A 15,535-nucleotide genomic window follows, 5' to 3' on the forward strand; every position below is an offset into this window, starting at 1 on the left:
ACTTTACCCAGGTTTTTAGAAGCAAACAGCACTCGAACAAACTTCTCTCTCATTATGTCATGAGCTCTTTTTATAGAAAATTTAGATATTTTATTGTCTTGTTTTTTACCTGTTCTTTTATACTAAACCCATAATAAAAGATACTGAATAATCTTTATCATTGAAGCTCCAGAACAAAGGTGCAGAGATGGAGATTTTCCGCCCATTCATACTTTCATTTATCAGATCTAAACAGCACATGGATGTCAAGAACAGGAAAAACTGAGACTAAAATCATGGGTCCCACCTTTAAGGTGTTCAGATTTTAGGTACAAAGATAGACAAGGAGAAAGGGATCAGGAAAAACTATTTTCCTTCCAAGCAGTTAAATCAACCTTTTTCCATTTGCTGCCTGCCATTATGTTTACAATTGCATTTGATCTTCATAAGTAGATCACTATGAGGCTTTTTTTTCCTTAGGGAGGGACATGTCAATTGTCATGATAAACAGTGTCAATCCAAAAGTGAGTATTCATCTAACCTACATAAGCTCAGTCCACTCATTCATTTTCCCCACCAAAAATATTTCACTCACTATGTGAGTACCAAAAAAATAGTTATTTTATCACTTCAGAAACTAACAATCCAGGAAACAATCACAATCATGAAAAGTTTTCTTCCCTTGCACTTCTCTGTTGTGATTATTGCAATGTCCAAAGGTCGCATTCTTTGTAATGAGACTTGAGGTGTTCTTTGGTGTTCTTACATTTGAGTTGCTAAACCTGGGTGGGTCTCTTTGCCTCAGACCTGTAAGACAGAGATTCTACTACTAATATTCCTGGCCCATCTTCAACCCTTAACGTTTTTCTAAGAAAAGGGAGGTGTATAATTGAAAGGATGCCTGAAGGGTTTTGGAAAGTTTGTGAACATTTCATAGGGTAGATAATATGTGATTAAGGCCACTTATGATAAGTCTGCTGAGCAAAGGAGATGTCATTCTTGGAAAAGAAAACAGTAAGCACAAAGCATATGTGGATGGATGGATGCAAGTCCTGGAACCTGAAAAGGTTGACTATTTCTGACAGATAAGTTAAAAAGACAGGTTGGCATAAATTGAGGATAAGAACAGAAAGAACCTGTGTCATGCTAGGGAAATGGGGTGTGTCCTGTGGAGTCAGCAAAGAACTTTTGAGGATTTAAGGGAGAAAAAGATCAGTAAATTTTGAAGGCGGAGTTTTTTTGGGTAAATTTTTATTTCATAAATTCATTCAAGGGCCAGGGGTAGGACATTTGCCTCCATGGTGGAGTAGGTTTCGATCTCAGGGATCATACAGATAACCCCAAATTCTGCCAGGACTAATTTCTGAGCTCAGAGCCAGGGGAATCCCATGAACACCACCAAAAATGGCCCAAAACCCTCTATAAAAAAAACCGCACAAAATTCATTCAAGCAACCTGGCAAGCATAGATTAGAGCCAAAAGTCCAAAGAGGAGACTAATCATTAATCCAGGAAAGACCTATGAGGGCAGTGGCAAAGTCACTCTGAGTCATGTCACGTCAGGACTTGGTTTTCTACATGATTCACCCATTGCCAGGCATACCTGACTTGTGATACTGACATGAACTATAACCATAAAGCATGAAGTCAAGCATTTGAGTCTGTGAAATTTTGATTCCTGGTCCTGATAACATTCCCAGTATGTCTAAGGGACATCCTATCCCAGGAAGCTGAAACAATGTAAAACCTCTTAGGTGACCCATGGAAAACCCAATCTTCCTTTCTTAAAAGAGAAACTGACACTAACTTTCTAAACTGACTTTCTTAAAGCACGTGTGTTTTTTTGTTTTGTTTTGTTTTTTTGTGGGGGCTTTTTTTTGAATAGGGTAGACTTCTAAATTTATTAGGTAATAGATTGTGGTAAGGAGATAATAACTTAAAAACAGGAGGTAACAGTTTCCCCAGAGATCTCTGCAGATGAATTTGGGGCACTTACAAGAATTTGCACACAGTGCCCCAGGTCACCTGCAGGGGGGTTGTGAGAAGAGGGGTGCTGCTCAGCCTGGGGGAGAGAGGAAAAGGAATCTGCCTCTTGGACTTCCCACCAAGCACCTTCCCCCAAGGCCTCATTTTTGAGCTGTGGGGTGTTAAGTAACTCTTGCTCTAATTCTCCCATTCTTAATATCAACTCATTTTTGAACCTGTTGTTTGGGTAACTTTAACAGTCTTTTCCAAACAAGGGCCCCTCTTACACCTTCTTTTAGTACTTAGAAATATTGGTTCAGCCTCTAAACCTTCTTGCCTTTACTTCTGTTCTTGCTCCAGTAATGTCTTTCATTGAACTGCCCATGAGTATCCACTAGTTTCTTAGAGAACCATGTTCATATTCTATCTCTGCCATACATTATCATCTTGAACCAGAGAAATGCCCTATGACCAAGAGATAATTTAAGTGGTAAAGCAAATGTTTTGCGTGTGCAAGGACCTGAATTTGATCTCCTGAGCACAGGGTGTGGAGCACAGGACATTCCTAGTACTTTCAAGCCTGATCAACTAAACCATCATGTCCACACAAAGCCAGATAAACTTCAACACTGTGTGAAAGAGAGTGAGTGAGAGAGAAGGTCAAAAAGAAAGAGAACATCTTTAATCTTTTTTTTTTTTTTGGTTTTTCAGGCCACACCCATTTGATGCACTGGGGTTACTCCTGGCCAAGCGCTCAGAAATTGCCCCTGGCTTGGTGGACCATATGGGACACTGGGAGATCAAACCTTGGTCCTTCCTTGGCTAGCACTTGCAAGGCAGACACCTTACCTCTAGCGCCACCTCACTGGCCCCAACATCTCTAATCTTTATTGCTAATTTATCCCAGGGCTAGGGATCAAGTTTTTCAAGTACTTAGCTAACACTGAGTACTTGGTAGCTGTTACTGATAGGTGAGAGTCTAATTCAATAGTGAAATTTTGTCATTCTCTACTAAAAAAAAAAAGTGAAGTACTAAAAGGTTTGGTTAATACAACATTTGATTATCAGGATAACCATGAATTGCAGTTTTCTTTACCCAGATTAATTAAATCTGACACCTGAGAACCCACTTGATTTTTATATCCAGCTGTGGAATCCCACAGAAAGTTAATATTAAGAACTCAGAACCATAAGAGTCTTAGAAACAAAATTTAAAACAAAAGTGAGTGGAAAATCTCTATCATTAAAGGACATAGTTTCTGATTCTCTAGTTCTTGTCACAAACAGAAGAGCTTAGACAACAAAGACTATGCATATGTTATTATCTGTCTATGTTGTGTGTTGTTGAAATTGTTCCAAAGGGGAAATGTAGTCTGGAATTAGCAAGAGGGGGTTAGTTTTATTACAATAAAAAAAAATCTTGTTCAATGTTAGGGCGCGATACTGACAGCGGGTGTGGAATTTTTTTAAAGGAAGGTTAAAAGAAAAATAAGTTATAAGTTATGAGATGAAATTATCCCTCAAGGCTACTGCAAGTGTCGACCTGCCAAAGAGAAAATGTGTCTCAAGTACAAAGTCTTCCAAATCGAATTCAGCTTCAGCTTCTTTTAACAGGATTTTAAACATCTTGTGACACTGATGATCCCTCAGATTTTCCAGTCTAATTTGACTTTTAAAATTGGCTTCAGTTCTCTTTCTTTAGTATAAAACAACAACATTAAAGCATTTTTAAAAGGTTAATGCCTAATTCTCCAGTTGAATTTTAGAGTATATTTTACCTATGTTTTTTTAGTCATCACATTTAATCTGAAAATGTTATTAATGTACACTTTACTAAGGAAGAAATCAAAGACAAAGAAATTAATTTTGTCCAATGTAAGACAGGATACATGATTAAATTAAAAAATATCTAAATCAGGAATAAAAATCAAGATGAGGGGGCTGGGGTGATAGTACAGTGGGTAGGGTGTTTGCCTTGAATTAAGGCTTCAATTGCTGGCATCCTACATGGTCCCCTAAGCACTGTCAAGAGTAATTCATGAATGGAGTCTGGAGTTGCCCGAGTATAGTATAGCCCAATCACCAAGTATAGCCCTAAAACGAGCAAATAAAAAAATCAAGATAACTCCAAACTTTTGATTAGTCTACCTATGATCTAATGTGATGTTAACCACATGGTCTAGCACATAATTGATTGTTGTTTTAATATAAAATGTAATGTCTAATGCCTAGTGTTGGGATGAGGCCTTTCTCTGCACGGCGCCTTTATCCCTTCTGCCCGCAGGTCTGGAAAAGAATAGTAGCAGCGAAATAATTTCACAGGCAGTCAGTTTAAGTTTCATAGGAGTTAGCCAGCTTTATTTCACGAGGTTATCCGCCATGTGCATTTCTTCACTTTTCGAGTGCTAAACTTTTCAAGCAGCCTCTCCCTCTTCTCTGCTTCTCCTTTGGCTATCTGCCTCTTTCTCTCAGGAGCTTTCTGTCTCCCTTTCAGCTTCTCTTCATCTTCCTTGCTGCCTCCTTCCTCCCCCCACGCCACACGTTTTTTATTTCTTATTCCAAACCACAGACCCCTCCCAGGTGTGAATGGATCTGACCATCCAGATGGGATAAACAAGAAGTTGGGAGAGGGGTACCTCGCAATTGATATGATACAGGGAACATTATTTTTCACTCTATTATTTTACTTGATCATAACAATAATAACAACTTGAGTTATAACAAATTCTTCAACTGTTATCTCAAAAAATCTATCAAGAATATTCTGGCTCTGACGCAAATAACTCTGTAGAATGTCTCTGAAAAGTGACTAAAAATTAGTCATTTTTACTTGGAATTTGTAGAACTAGACCAACTGATGCTTCTTATCATTGTTCATCGAATTTTCAAGTCACTTTATAATCATTTGATTATATATTTCTTTTGTCGATTGCTCTGTAAATTGGGCTGAAGAGATAGTACAGCTGGTAAGGTGCTGCTTTCTTTCCTTGCACACAGAGGATCTAGGCACCACCAGAAGTGCTCTGGGTACAGAACAAGGTATAAGCCCTAAGACAGCTAGGTATGGTCTCCAAACAAAACTAATCATGCAAACAATTATTTGACTCAGGCACTCAAGAAGCAAATACTAAGGAATTGTAACCAATGGAAGGAAAATTGTAATTGATATAAGGACAAAATAAATAGCTTTCAACATATTTAATATGAAGAGCACAAAAACATGGACAGTTGTCTTTCCATTTGGGAGTTGATGTCAGGTGAAAGATGACACAGAATGTAGAAGTACAAGCTTCACAGCGTTTTGAACTGTCAGGGGTCTTTCTGCTCCACTTCTTTTTAGAAGGAAACCTCTTGCATAGGCTTTGATCAGGAATTGAGGGGTTTTTCCCTCCCACCAAGGGACTGCTTAGAACACAAGTTTGACTGCTAATCAAGTTTGAAATGATCATAGTTCAGACACTAATTGCCATGATTTTGTTTTTCTTTAGACAGAATGGGGAAACAAAATAGCAAACTGGCCCCGGAAGTGATGGAGGACCTTGTAAAGAGCACAGAATTCAATGAGCATGAGCTCAAACAGTGGTACAAAGGTTTTCTCAAGGACTGTCCAAGCGGGAGACTGAATCTAGAAGAATTTCAGCAACTCTATGTGAAGGTAAATTGCCTTTCATTTTCCTTTTTCTTCAAACCAGAATACATTGTCTTTTGCAAATGTACATTCACATAGAATTATAACATAAGAGGCTATATTTCTTTTGTTTTGTGGTCCTACTGGGCAATGCTTAGGGGTTACTCCTGTCTCTGCATTCAGGAATTACTCCTAATGGCGCTCAGGGAACGGTATGGGACGCCAGGGATCAAAGTGAAGTCAGCTACATGCAAAGCAAAAACCCTACTGACTATGTTATCACTGTGGGTATATTTTGTTATACAGATAAATAGAAACTTTCTGAGCAAAAATAATAATGTCCAAGGCAAACATTGACTATAGTTTAAGAAGCAGTAAGATTAACAGTGTTTGCTAATGATTACTGACAGGCTGCTTATGATACCATTGTTAGGACTGTATCTGCACTTCTACAAATTTAATTAAAAAATATATGGAAGGTCTTTTTCACTCGAAGAAGTCACTTATTTGCAGATGAAGAGAAAACTCAGATTTCCACAGCAGCACATATAGAAGGTAGGATGATCTGGTCTACATCAGGTCTGAAATTTATAACATGGACCCTTAATTCAGCACAGGTACTGTTGAGAAACTAATTATTCCCTGAACATTAGATAAAACTATTCCATTCATGGTAAAGTTTCTACTCTGGTGTATTGATTGTTCAGTTTGTCTTACTCTATCAGCAATATTGCTGCTAAATTTGGATGACCTAAAACTCTCCATTTTGCATATCCTTGTATAATTTTAGGTTACCAGAAGAAAAACATTAGTTGTCTTTCAATGTTTCTGACTGAAGCAACAAAAAGAAAAAATTGTTTCATCATTTGAGTGTAGCATATGTCACAAAGCTCAGACTGACAACAGGAACCATCCACATGCATTTATGTATGTGGGTAATGCTTCCATAAAATATTATGCATTATCATTATCTGCTAAAGTTGACTATTTCATGCAGGCTGGCTCCTACAATTCCATCTTTACACCTCTACAAGAAGCAACATGCATCAGAGTGCCCAGAGCCAGGCAGCTCACGAATAGCAAAGCTGGGAAACAACCCAAATGCTCATGCAAAGGAGAATGGAAAATAACTGTGGGATATTCACACAGGAATTTAAACAATTGAACTGCTACAACATTACAACTTTAAGTGCAAAAAGTGAATCTCAAAATATCCTGAATTAAATGCAAATAAATGTTTTCTAGGACTACACACCCAGGTGATAAAATCTTATATAAAGGAAAGGAAGGCAGCCATACACACTGAGGATTATATCCAGTGGCAAAGATTTGGGTGGGAAAACGAGTGCCTAGCTAGAGAGAGATTGTCAGTTGATGATGAGTTTTCAGATGTTAAATGTATTATTAAAGTCCACTAACTCTACATTGTCACTGATGAGTGACCTATACTTATGATTAAGCCAAGGCTGAGCACAGAGGGACCCATTGATAGAGACAAAACAATCCCCTTAAAGTTGTGTAGAAAGATACCACACATACAATTCTTAAAAAAAGCATATAGTCATGCAATGAAATGAAGATGATATTCCTAAGAATATCTGGGTATAAAGGTACTAGCATGTAGAGAAAGAGACAGATCTTTTATTGAAAACTCCTGAGAAATGTATTTATTATTCAATCTACATAAATTGTGCTTGCAGAGAAGTGTGATGGGACACATTTTCTGGGTTCATTAGATCATTCTTCATTGTTTACAAAGCCACATCTTTTAGTCTCCTTCTATTCCCAGAAGCTACCCTCAAAAGTGTCCTCACATTGAACCCCAAGGAGAGTATAGACAAATGAGATTTGACAAAGCCACTTTTCTATCACCAAAGGGTACGAGAGCTGTCATTCTGTGTTTAAGACAGATCTACGTACCATTTTCCACACTATTTTCTCAAAATGTGAAGGATTTTACCTTTGAAGAAATAGCAAAATATGCAATCTTTTATTTATCTACTGGAAGTATTCAGCCCTGAATAAGAGGAGGGTGACAAGAATCATATAAACATGAAACACATCTCAGTAATATTTGTATCTCCTCTAGACCCTAGAGGGGATCTGTTTGTTCCAGAAAATAAAAAGCATGTCTCTTAGGATTGGGCTTGGATTCTTGGTGGTCTCTAGACAATCATAGTTAAGTCACCTTATGCTCTTGCATCGAATAGTCCAAAACCCCACACAATTACTTCTTCCAGAATTATCTAAGGACAGAATAAGGGGGTAGAGGAAGGATAAAAGGACTCAGCCAGGGGGAATAAAAGGACATTTATGATGGGCTAGAATTGAGAAGAACTGTGAGAGATGTGGTTTATGTAATAAGGCCCAGGAGAGGGACTGACAAGAAAAATCATCTTTTCATGTTGTTGAAAAGTGTGAATATTGAGCCAAAGTAAAAGGACTTTTCTAGCCATTCCTGTGCCCATGTGGATGCAGAGACAGCCCAGATTCTTGCTGAGTTAGTAAAGCCCTCTGGTGCCCTGTGCCCTTTGTCACCCTGTCTGTCTGGTCACCCTCACAGGCTCTTGTCAGCCTGACCCATTTTGGGTTCCAGGAGAATCATCTGGCTGCTCCAGACCCAATTCTGATGGAAGTGGGGAGAAGCTAAAAGAAAGACAAAGGTCTTGCCAGGCCAAGCCACAGAGCCCTGACTTTAGAAGCCATTGTGTCCAAACATGAAATATTTCCTTCATCAAGTCTATGTTGAGTAATGTTTCGTTCTGAGCTGCCACAAAAGGAGATTTTTCCCAGCATCCCCCCAAAAGAATTGAGGCAGGAACATGCCTGAATTCATTCTGCTGCCTGCAGCCCTGCCTCTCAGAGGGATCCTGGGACTCTTCTCTACCACACAGCTGCTGAAGGCATATCTGAATGTACTCCAGCTTTGTGTGATCCAGGTTTCAGTCCTTAGTCCTTGAAATCACACTCCCCTCCCTTTTATCATTGCAAGAGCTGAAGGCTAGCCCAGACCCTGCCCTGGACTAACACCAGGAAATGTCTGTTAAGTGAATTATATTCTTCGCTGGCTGTATATCTTTTAGAGGAAGCCCTGTCGTGTAGGCCTGTAGCAATGGCTGAAAGATAATCCTACTGCCTCCTGATATCTCAGGGCGAATTAGGAGATACAGCTAATAGTAGTAGAAGGCAGAATGACATAAAGACTTAGCAGAGGCAAGAGAGAAAATAAAAGCATTTCATTTCTAAGTGAGATATTAAAATACCACAATTAATGCAGTGATGAAAAGATGAACTTTTCTCTTTGCTTTTGATTTTTGTTTTTGTTTTGGAGACTCCCTAGCAGTGCTCAGGGGTCACTAGAACTACATTTATTTTTACTCAAATGCCATGTGATGCTGGGAATCAAATCCAGGGCTATGTGAATGTCAGGCATATGTTCTAGTCTTTTAAGCTACTCTTTCTTTCTCATTTTTTCTTAACTTCTCAGAAAACGAATTTCTCCAAGTAGTCGTTTTAGTTTCTTCATGCTGTAATAGACTTCATTGTGTCCCTGTCCCTCAAGAACCCCTATACCCAACTTTGTACCTTGTAGCTCTCTATCTCCAGGCCCTCAGAATAAGAGTGTGTGTCTGGAAATAGGGCATTTGAAGAAATGGTTAAGTTAAAGTGAGAGAAGGCCTGTAGCCTTCTTTCTATGGTCTTACTGGAGAGAATTTAGAATTTAGGACACAGGTATGCACAGAGGAAAGACCCACACAGGATTCAGGGAGGTGATGAGTTATAAAGAAAAGAGAAAGACCTCAGAAGCAGCCAGATCTGTCAATACCTTGATCTTAAATGTTCACCCTTCAGAGCTGTGAGGAAATCCACTTTTATTGTTTAAGCCACCCCATCTGTGGGGCTTTGTCGAGGAGCCTAAGTAAACAATTTCTCCTGCACAAATGTATCAGGGCAAAATCAGATCACTCTGTAATCTTAAGAGGCTTTCACTTAGGCACTCCCACACACAAGGGTGGCCATGGCGAAGAGAAGAATATGTGACCAAGGTTTCATCATGCTCACCAGGGCTCTCTGCTGAGACGATGGGAAGGGAGCTTTTACATTTGGGAACCCAACAGCCTAGTCCCTGATTTTTCCCCAGGAGAATTTTCTGGTTCCAATAATCAGAGTGATTGTCGAGATCACAAATAAAGATTGTGAGTTTGTGATTTTAACTCTATTTTCTGAAAAGCACCCACCATTTTAAAAGAAAACTAACCCCCTGGAAGTCACAGCATAAAGAAAGACATTTCCCTTTCCCACTCCTCTTCATCAGAAAGCTGACTCCATTCCAATTTCTTTTCCTTGCTATGACATCAGAACCAAAGAAACCAAGCTAATGTACCTGTCTTGAGAAACCTTAAATAGATTTGGTTATTTGAAGTAATGGAGTTTGACTTTCAGGATTGTTTCTATAAGGACCATTGGGATAAGTTCAGGTTGAGGTGAAAAGACAGTTAAAGGATTAGTTTTAAAATACCATATGATCTGGAGATGGGCAGACCTTGAGATTCAATTCTAGCTGTATTACATTTTCTAAACCTATTTCTCTCTGAATCTTGATTTCAAACCCTAGAAGATGGAAATACTAAACCCTTCCTGCCAGCTCAATGGTAGAGTCTCAAAGGAATGATGGAAAATAAAAATGATTTCAATGGCTAGCAAGTTGTTTTTGTCATTGTGACTTGTAGATGATCTCCCTATTTGTTCCCAGAGAATCAAAGTGGAAAATAGATTCTAATACAAAGCCAATGGCAACCTAGAATGACCTACAGAAGAGAGAAGAGGCTCATTGAGATTCAACAGCAAGATGTGTCCTATATAAGGAGTGTTATCTGTACATAGAGGAGCAGTAATCATAGCTGGACCCATCACAAAGTTATACTTGTCCTCATTCTCATATTCTCATCATAAGTTCTTTTGTTTGTTTGTTGTTTGTTTGTTTTGGGCCACACTGGTGATGCTCAAGGGTTACTCTGGCTATTTGCTCAGAAATCACTCCTGGCTTGGGGGACCATATGGGACGCCAGGGGAATAGAACTGCCGTTCGTCCTAGGCTAGCACAGGCAAGGTAGATGCCTTACCACTTGTGCCACTGCTCCGGCCCCTCAACATAAGTTCTTAAACATAAGTTCTGTGACTATCCTGGTTTCCTGCTGTCATAACCAAAGAAATGTGGCCTTCAAGCCCTTTTTTGTTCAATCCCAATGTTTGTTCTTCACATCTCCAGGGACTCAGTCCCCACTACTTTTCATTTTTCTAATTAAAAAAATATAAGTTCTTAGAGTTCTCTGTTGGAGTATAACACCATTCTCTTGATCCTTGATTACTCCTCCAAGTAAAAGACATTGCACCAAATTTTCTTCTCATATGAGGTAAATCTCAGTTATACCATAAGGAGGTACACCTAAGACATGTAGAAGGTTCCTAGAGTTCCATTAGGTTCTCTCTGATTTACCACTTTAAATTTTAGTAAGCCTTATTTTCTTTATTTTATAGCTAGCCTTATTTTCTTATAACAAAAATATAACAATCAAGTCAGACAATGTTCTTTCAATTGGTAGAATGTAGAAGAATGTTTATATTATTAGAAAATGCATATCTTGCTTATGTATTTTTCAGAAAGTAAGTTTGTTTATGTCTTCTCTCATTCATTTAGTACACATTTCCTTTGAAGTTTCCGTGAGACAGAGACTGGCTAGCTTATTGACCTTAGTAAGTTCAGATCTTGCAGGAGTTGGAACAACATCAATTTTGTACAAACTTTTCACATCACAACCCATGTTTATTTTATAACAAAACGGACTGATGGGCCATATTCAATAAAAAATTTCATAGCTCTCGAGCACTAGAAACACAAGTCTACACATAAAAATTCTCTCGATACAGTTATAAAAATGTGTATTAAAAATAAATGAGCTATATCATAGAATCAGGGCACCTAAAATATTATGATAAAGATATTCTAGGGCCAAAGCAGTAAGGCATCTGCCTTGCACACGCTAGCCTAGGATGGGCTGCGGTTCAAACCCCCAGCATCTCATATGGTCCCCCAAGCCAGAAGCGATTTCTGAGCGCATAGTCAGGAATAAACGCTGAGTGTCACCTAGTGTGGCCCAAAACAACAACAGCAACAAAAAGATATTCTAGTGAACATATGGGTAAGGCATCAGAATTCAAAGCTGGGAATTGTGGTTCAAGTCCCATCTGGGTCACCATCAGATTATTTTGGAGCTGAAGAGAAAATGCAACATATAGGGAGCTGACTTGCACATAGTCATACCAGATTCAATACCCAACACCATTCGTCCCCTGAGTCCTATCATTAGTGATCCCTGAGTGCAGAGCCAGGAATAAGCCCTGAGCACTGCAGGGTTGGCCCCAAAACAAGCAAAAATAGATATTATAATAGAATAGAATATTTTAAGTTTATAGTGATATTTAATTAAATAAATATGATTAATTAACAATACTTCAAATAACTATGACAGCAGACACTATTGGATTGTCACTGACACTAAGAATAATGTAGGAAAATTGCCCTCCAAAGTATCAAACTTTCATGTAGATTCTACTAGTACAAAGTGAAATCACAAAATAAGAATAATTTCTAACTTCTACATTGTTGAATTTGTCTTTAGTTTGTCTGAAATATTTCTTTAATTCACTCAGAGCTTGTTAATTCAATAGTATTTTGTCTAGAACCCTTTAAAAATGATGGGAATGAGCCAGTGGATTAAGATGCAATACTGCTTTCCATTTGTTTTTCCAACTATTCTATGTTCCAGATGTGATGGTGATTCTGATTGGCACTTCAGAAAAAAGTATCATAGGCCTCTACATAGATTGTTATGCTGTGGTGCCATTAAGAAAGTATTTTAAGGGTAGGGTAGATGGATGATGGATGAATGGATGGATGGATGGATGGATAGATGGATGGATATTTACAACTAATATAAGGACAATTGTGATTAAAATCATGAAAAACAAAGAAGGACCTATTGGCCGAATGAGTCTGGTATAAAATTATTATTGAAACTGATTCTCAAAAGAAGGATGTTTTGAATATGAGGAATGAGTTTTGTTTGGAAACTCAAAAATTTCACTAACTAGAATCCTAAACATGAATTTAAAAAATGACTCTTGTATCTGAAAACCCTTCTGTGTAGTGATGGAAGGAAGCCTACCAGAGTGATATTAAGTTGAAACAAATTGAAATGAATGGGGCCAGAGTGGTGGTGCAGGGCGTAAGGTGTTTGCCTTGCACATTCTAGTTTAGGATGGACCAATGTTTCATCCCCCAGCATCCCATATGCCCCCCCCAAGCCAGGGCAATTTCTGTTTAGCCAGGAGTAACCCCTGAGATTCACTGGGTGTGGCCCAAAAACTACACACACACACACACACACACACACACACACACACACACACACACACACAAAGGAAATTAATGATAACTGAAGCAAAATAAATCAAACCCTATTAGAGAGAATCTAGAAAACATCCTGTATAGATAAAAGTTGGTACTTACCAGGCCTCCTACATAAGCTTCCTTCCATGATACCATCTTGCCTATCCCTTGTCTTTCATCTTCCTTTATCATTCTAAACTGTCACAGTCTGTCCACAAATACACTTCATTCTCACTATGTATTAGGAACCAGACTTTGAAGGTAACATTTCTCTCACTTCAAGCCATAGCAACCAGGAATAGAAGACATGAAAACAGCTGAGACTGTGGGAAACCAAGCAGAAAACCATATCTAGACAACCTTACTAGCAGCATTTCTCTACCATTCTGTGCTTACTCTATGCTTTGAATCATATTCAGGAATAAGCTTCTTGGAGTTTCTTGCATTGTCAAGTGAGAATTCATGAGATGCTCTCTTATTGCTTCACTCCCAGTTATTTTTTCAGGGCCAACTCAAAGCTCTCGTTGGGATAAATTTCCTTTTTATCTTTGATTCTCAAAGTCAGAAGCACACCTTCTATCTCTCTGATCTTACCATTTTGCCCCTCATTAAAATGAGGACACTAGTTTTCAACACAGTTTTGCAAGCTTTTCTTAACTTCTAAATAGAGATATTTTGTACTCTCTCGAACTTATACTTGTAGATATTGTGTCTGAATACCCATAAATATTTAAATATCATAATGTATGGTTTCATCAAAAGGTTGTGTATAGACCTGGATCTACTATATATTAGCCATGTCAGCTTAGGCTCACCTTATGCTTGATGGTTTGTTAAATAAATCACAGAACCACTTTGGCTCTGTTTCCTCATCTGTCACATGAAAACAATATCTGGCTCAACTTAAGTCATAGTCAGTTGTAGAGATGTAATGGTAAAGAACACCAAAGTGCTTACAAACAACAAATCATCTTGCTTGGGTAAGGCTGAGCAGTGTCTTGTTACTAAGCATGGAAATAGGAGTGAAAGTGCATCCAAAAGTCTAACTGCCCACTCTTGGGCTATGTCTTTAGGGACAGGCTCCCCCATCAGATATTTTATCAAAATAAAAGTGAAAGATAGCTTCTGAACCTGTGTTTTAAATCAATTTTGAAAATAAAATTTTTGGCTTCAAGAAAAATTTGGGGATGATCAGTAATCAGGAATCAGATTTGGCTTGTTCATAAGAGCTAATTAGAAATAGGCCTTATTAAAAATTTGTTGGGCAGAGCTATATAAAGAAACCTTTTAATTCCTTAGGAAACCAGACATTACATAAGATCCAAAATGTCATCCAGATTGGGCTGGTGAGGATGTTGCAATTTTTAGTGAGAACCTGGGAATTCATTTCCATTTGGAATGTTTGCCAACATGATCGAAGCTGCACTCCAACTTGAATTAATGTGGAAAACAAGATCTGTAGCCTGAAATCTTGAGGAAGAGATGACAGAATTATGACACTGAGAATGCAAGGTTTTATGTGAAGCTCCTGAGCATTTCATTAGGATGAGATTATCTGAGAGAAGAGCTATCCATTAGAGAGAAGACCATTTATTCCAGAGAGGTGGAAGTGATGACCTTCTTCTGTCACAAAAGGTGTGAAATTAATTTGGATGTATTCCACACTTTGGGATTTGCTTTCCTCTGATAGGCCACATGTCAGCCAGAAAGATATCAATGCTCATTGGAGCCTAGATATCCTCAGGAATGCTCTTAGATGATACCACACCATCCTGACCTCAGAATAAGGTTGGCAAAGAGAAAACTTTTAGTCCACTCACCTGCTCATATGCATTTATAGTGGAGTTAGCTGAAAGTCTCTGGAAAAAGGGAGTCTAAAGAAAACAGAGCTGCTTTTGTTGTTTTTGTTTGTTTGTTTGTTTGTTTGCTTTGGAACCACACCTAGTGGCGCTTGGGGAGTTACTCCTGGCTCTGCTCTCAGAAATCACTTCCGGCAAGCTCAAAGAGCTAGGGTGGGTCCCAGGTCAGTCACATGCAAGGCGAATTCCCTAATGCTGTGCTATCACTCTGGCCCCAACAGAGCTACTTTTTAATTTTTTAATTAACATTCAAGAGGATCTACCTCAGCTCTAGCCTGATTATAAAGTTCTAAGTCTAAAAGATCTCCTCTCCTGTTAGCTATTCTCTGCAGCTAATTGTTAACAAAAAAATCTATTTTCTGATTGGAAATAGAGCCAAGAAGGAAGAAATAGTTCATCTATATTATAGGATATGGCATGAAAATGCAAAATCGGGGCCCGGAAGGTGGCGCTAGAGGTAAGGTGTGTGCCTTGCAAGCGCTAGCGTAGGAAGAACCGCGGTTCGATCTCCCGGCGTCCCATATGGTCCCCCAAGCTAGGAGCGATTTCTGAGCACATAGCCAGGAGTAACCCCTGAGCGTCAAATGGGTGTGTCCCAAAACCAAAAAAATAAAAAAGAAAATGCAAAATCATAACCAGCTTGTTAAGAGTAAAA

The 15,535-nt window shown here is 38.6% G+C and overlaps 1 protein-coding gene across 1 annotated transcript in view; it reads left to right on the forward strand.

Annotated features, from left to right (window-relative positions):
• Nucleotides 1-5,407: 5,407 nt before the first annotated feature.
• VSNL1 (visinin like 1) overlaps nucleotides 5,408-15,535 on the forward strand; it is a 64,850-nt gene continuing 54,722 nt past the window's right edge. The window contains exon 1 of the mRNA XM_049784865.1: nucleotides 5,408-5,598. Coding sequence (XP_049640822.1) covers nucleotides 5,437-5,598 — 162 coding nt within the window. The 5' untranslated portion in view covers nucleotides 5,408-5,436. The remainder of the gene's footprint in view (nucleotides 5,599-15,535) is intronic.

This window comes from Suncus etruscus, chromosome 12 (genome assembly GCF_024139225.1).
Source record: "Suncus etruscus isolate mSunEtr1 chromosome 12, mSunEtr1.pri.cur, whole genome shotgun sequence".
Lineage (NCBI taxonomy): Eukaryota > Metazoa > Chordata > Mammalia > Eulipotyphla > Soricidae > Suncus > Suncus etruscus.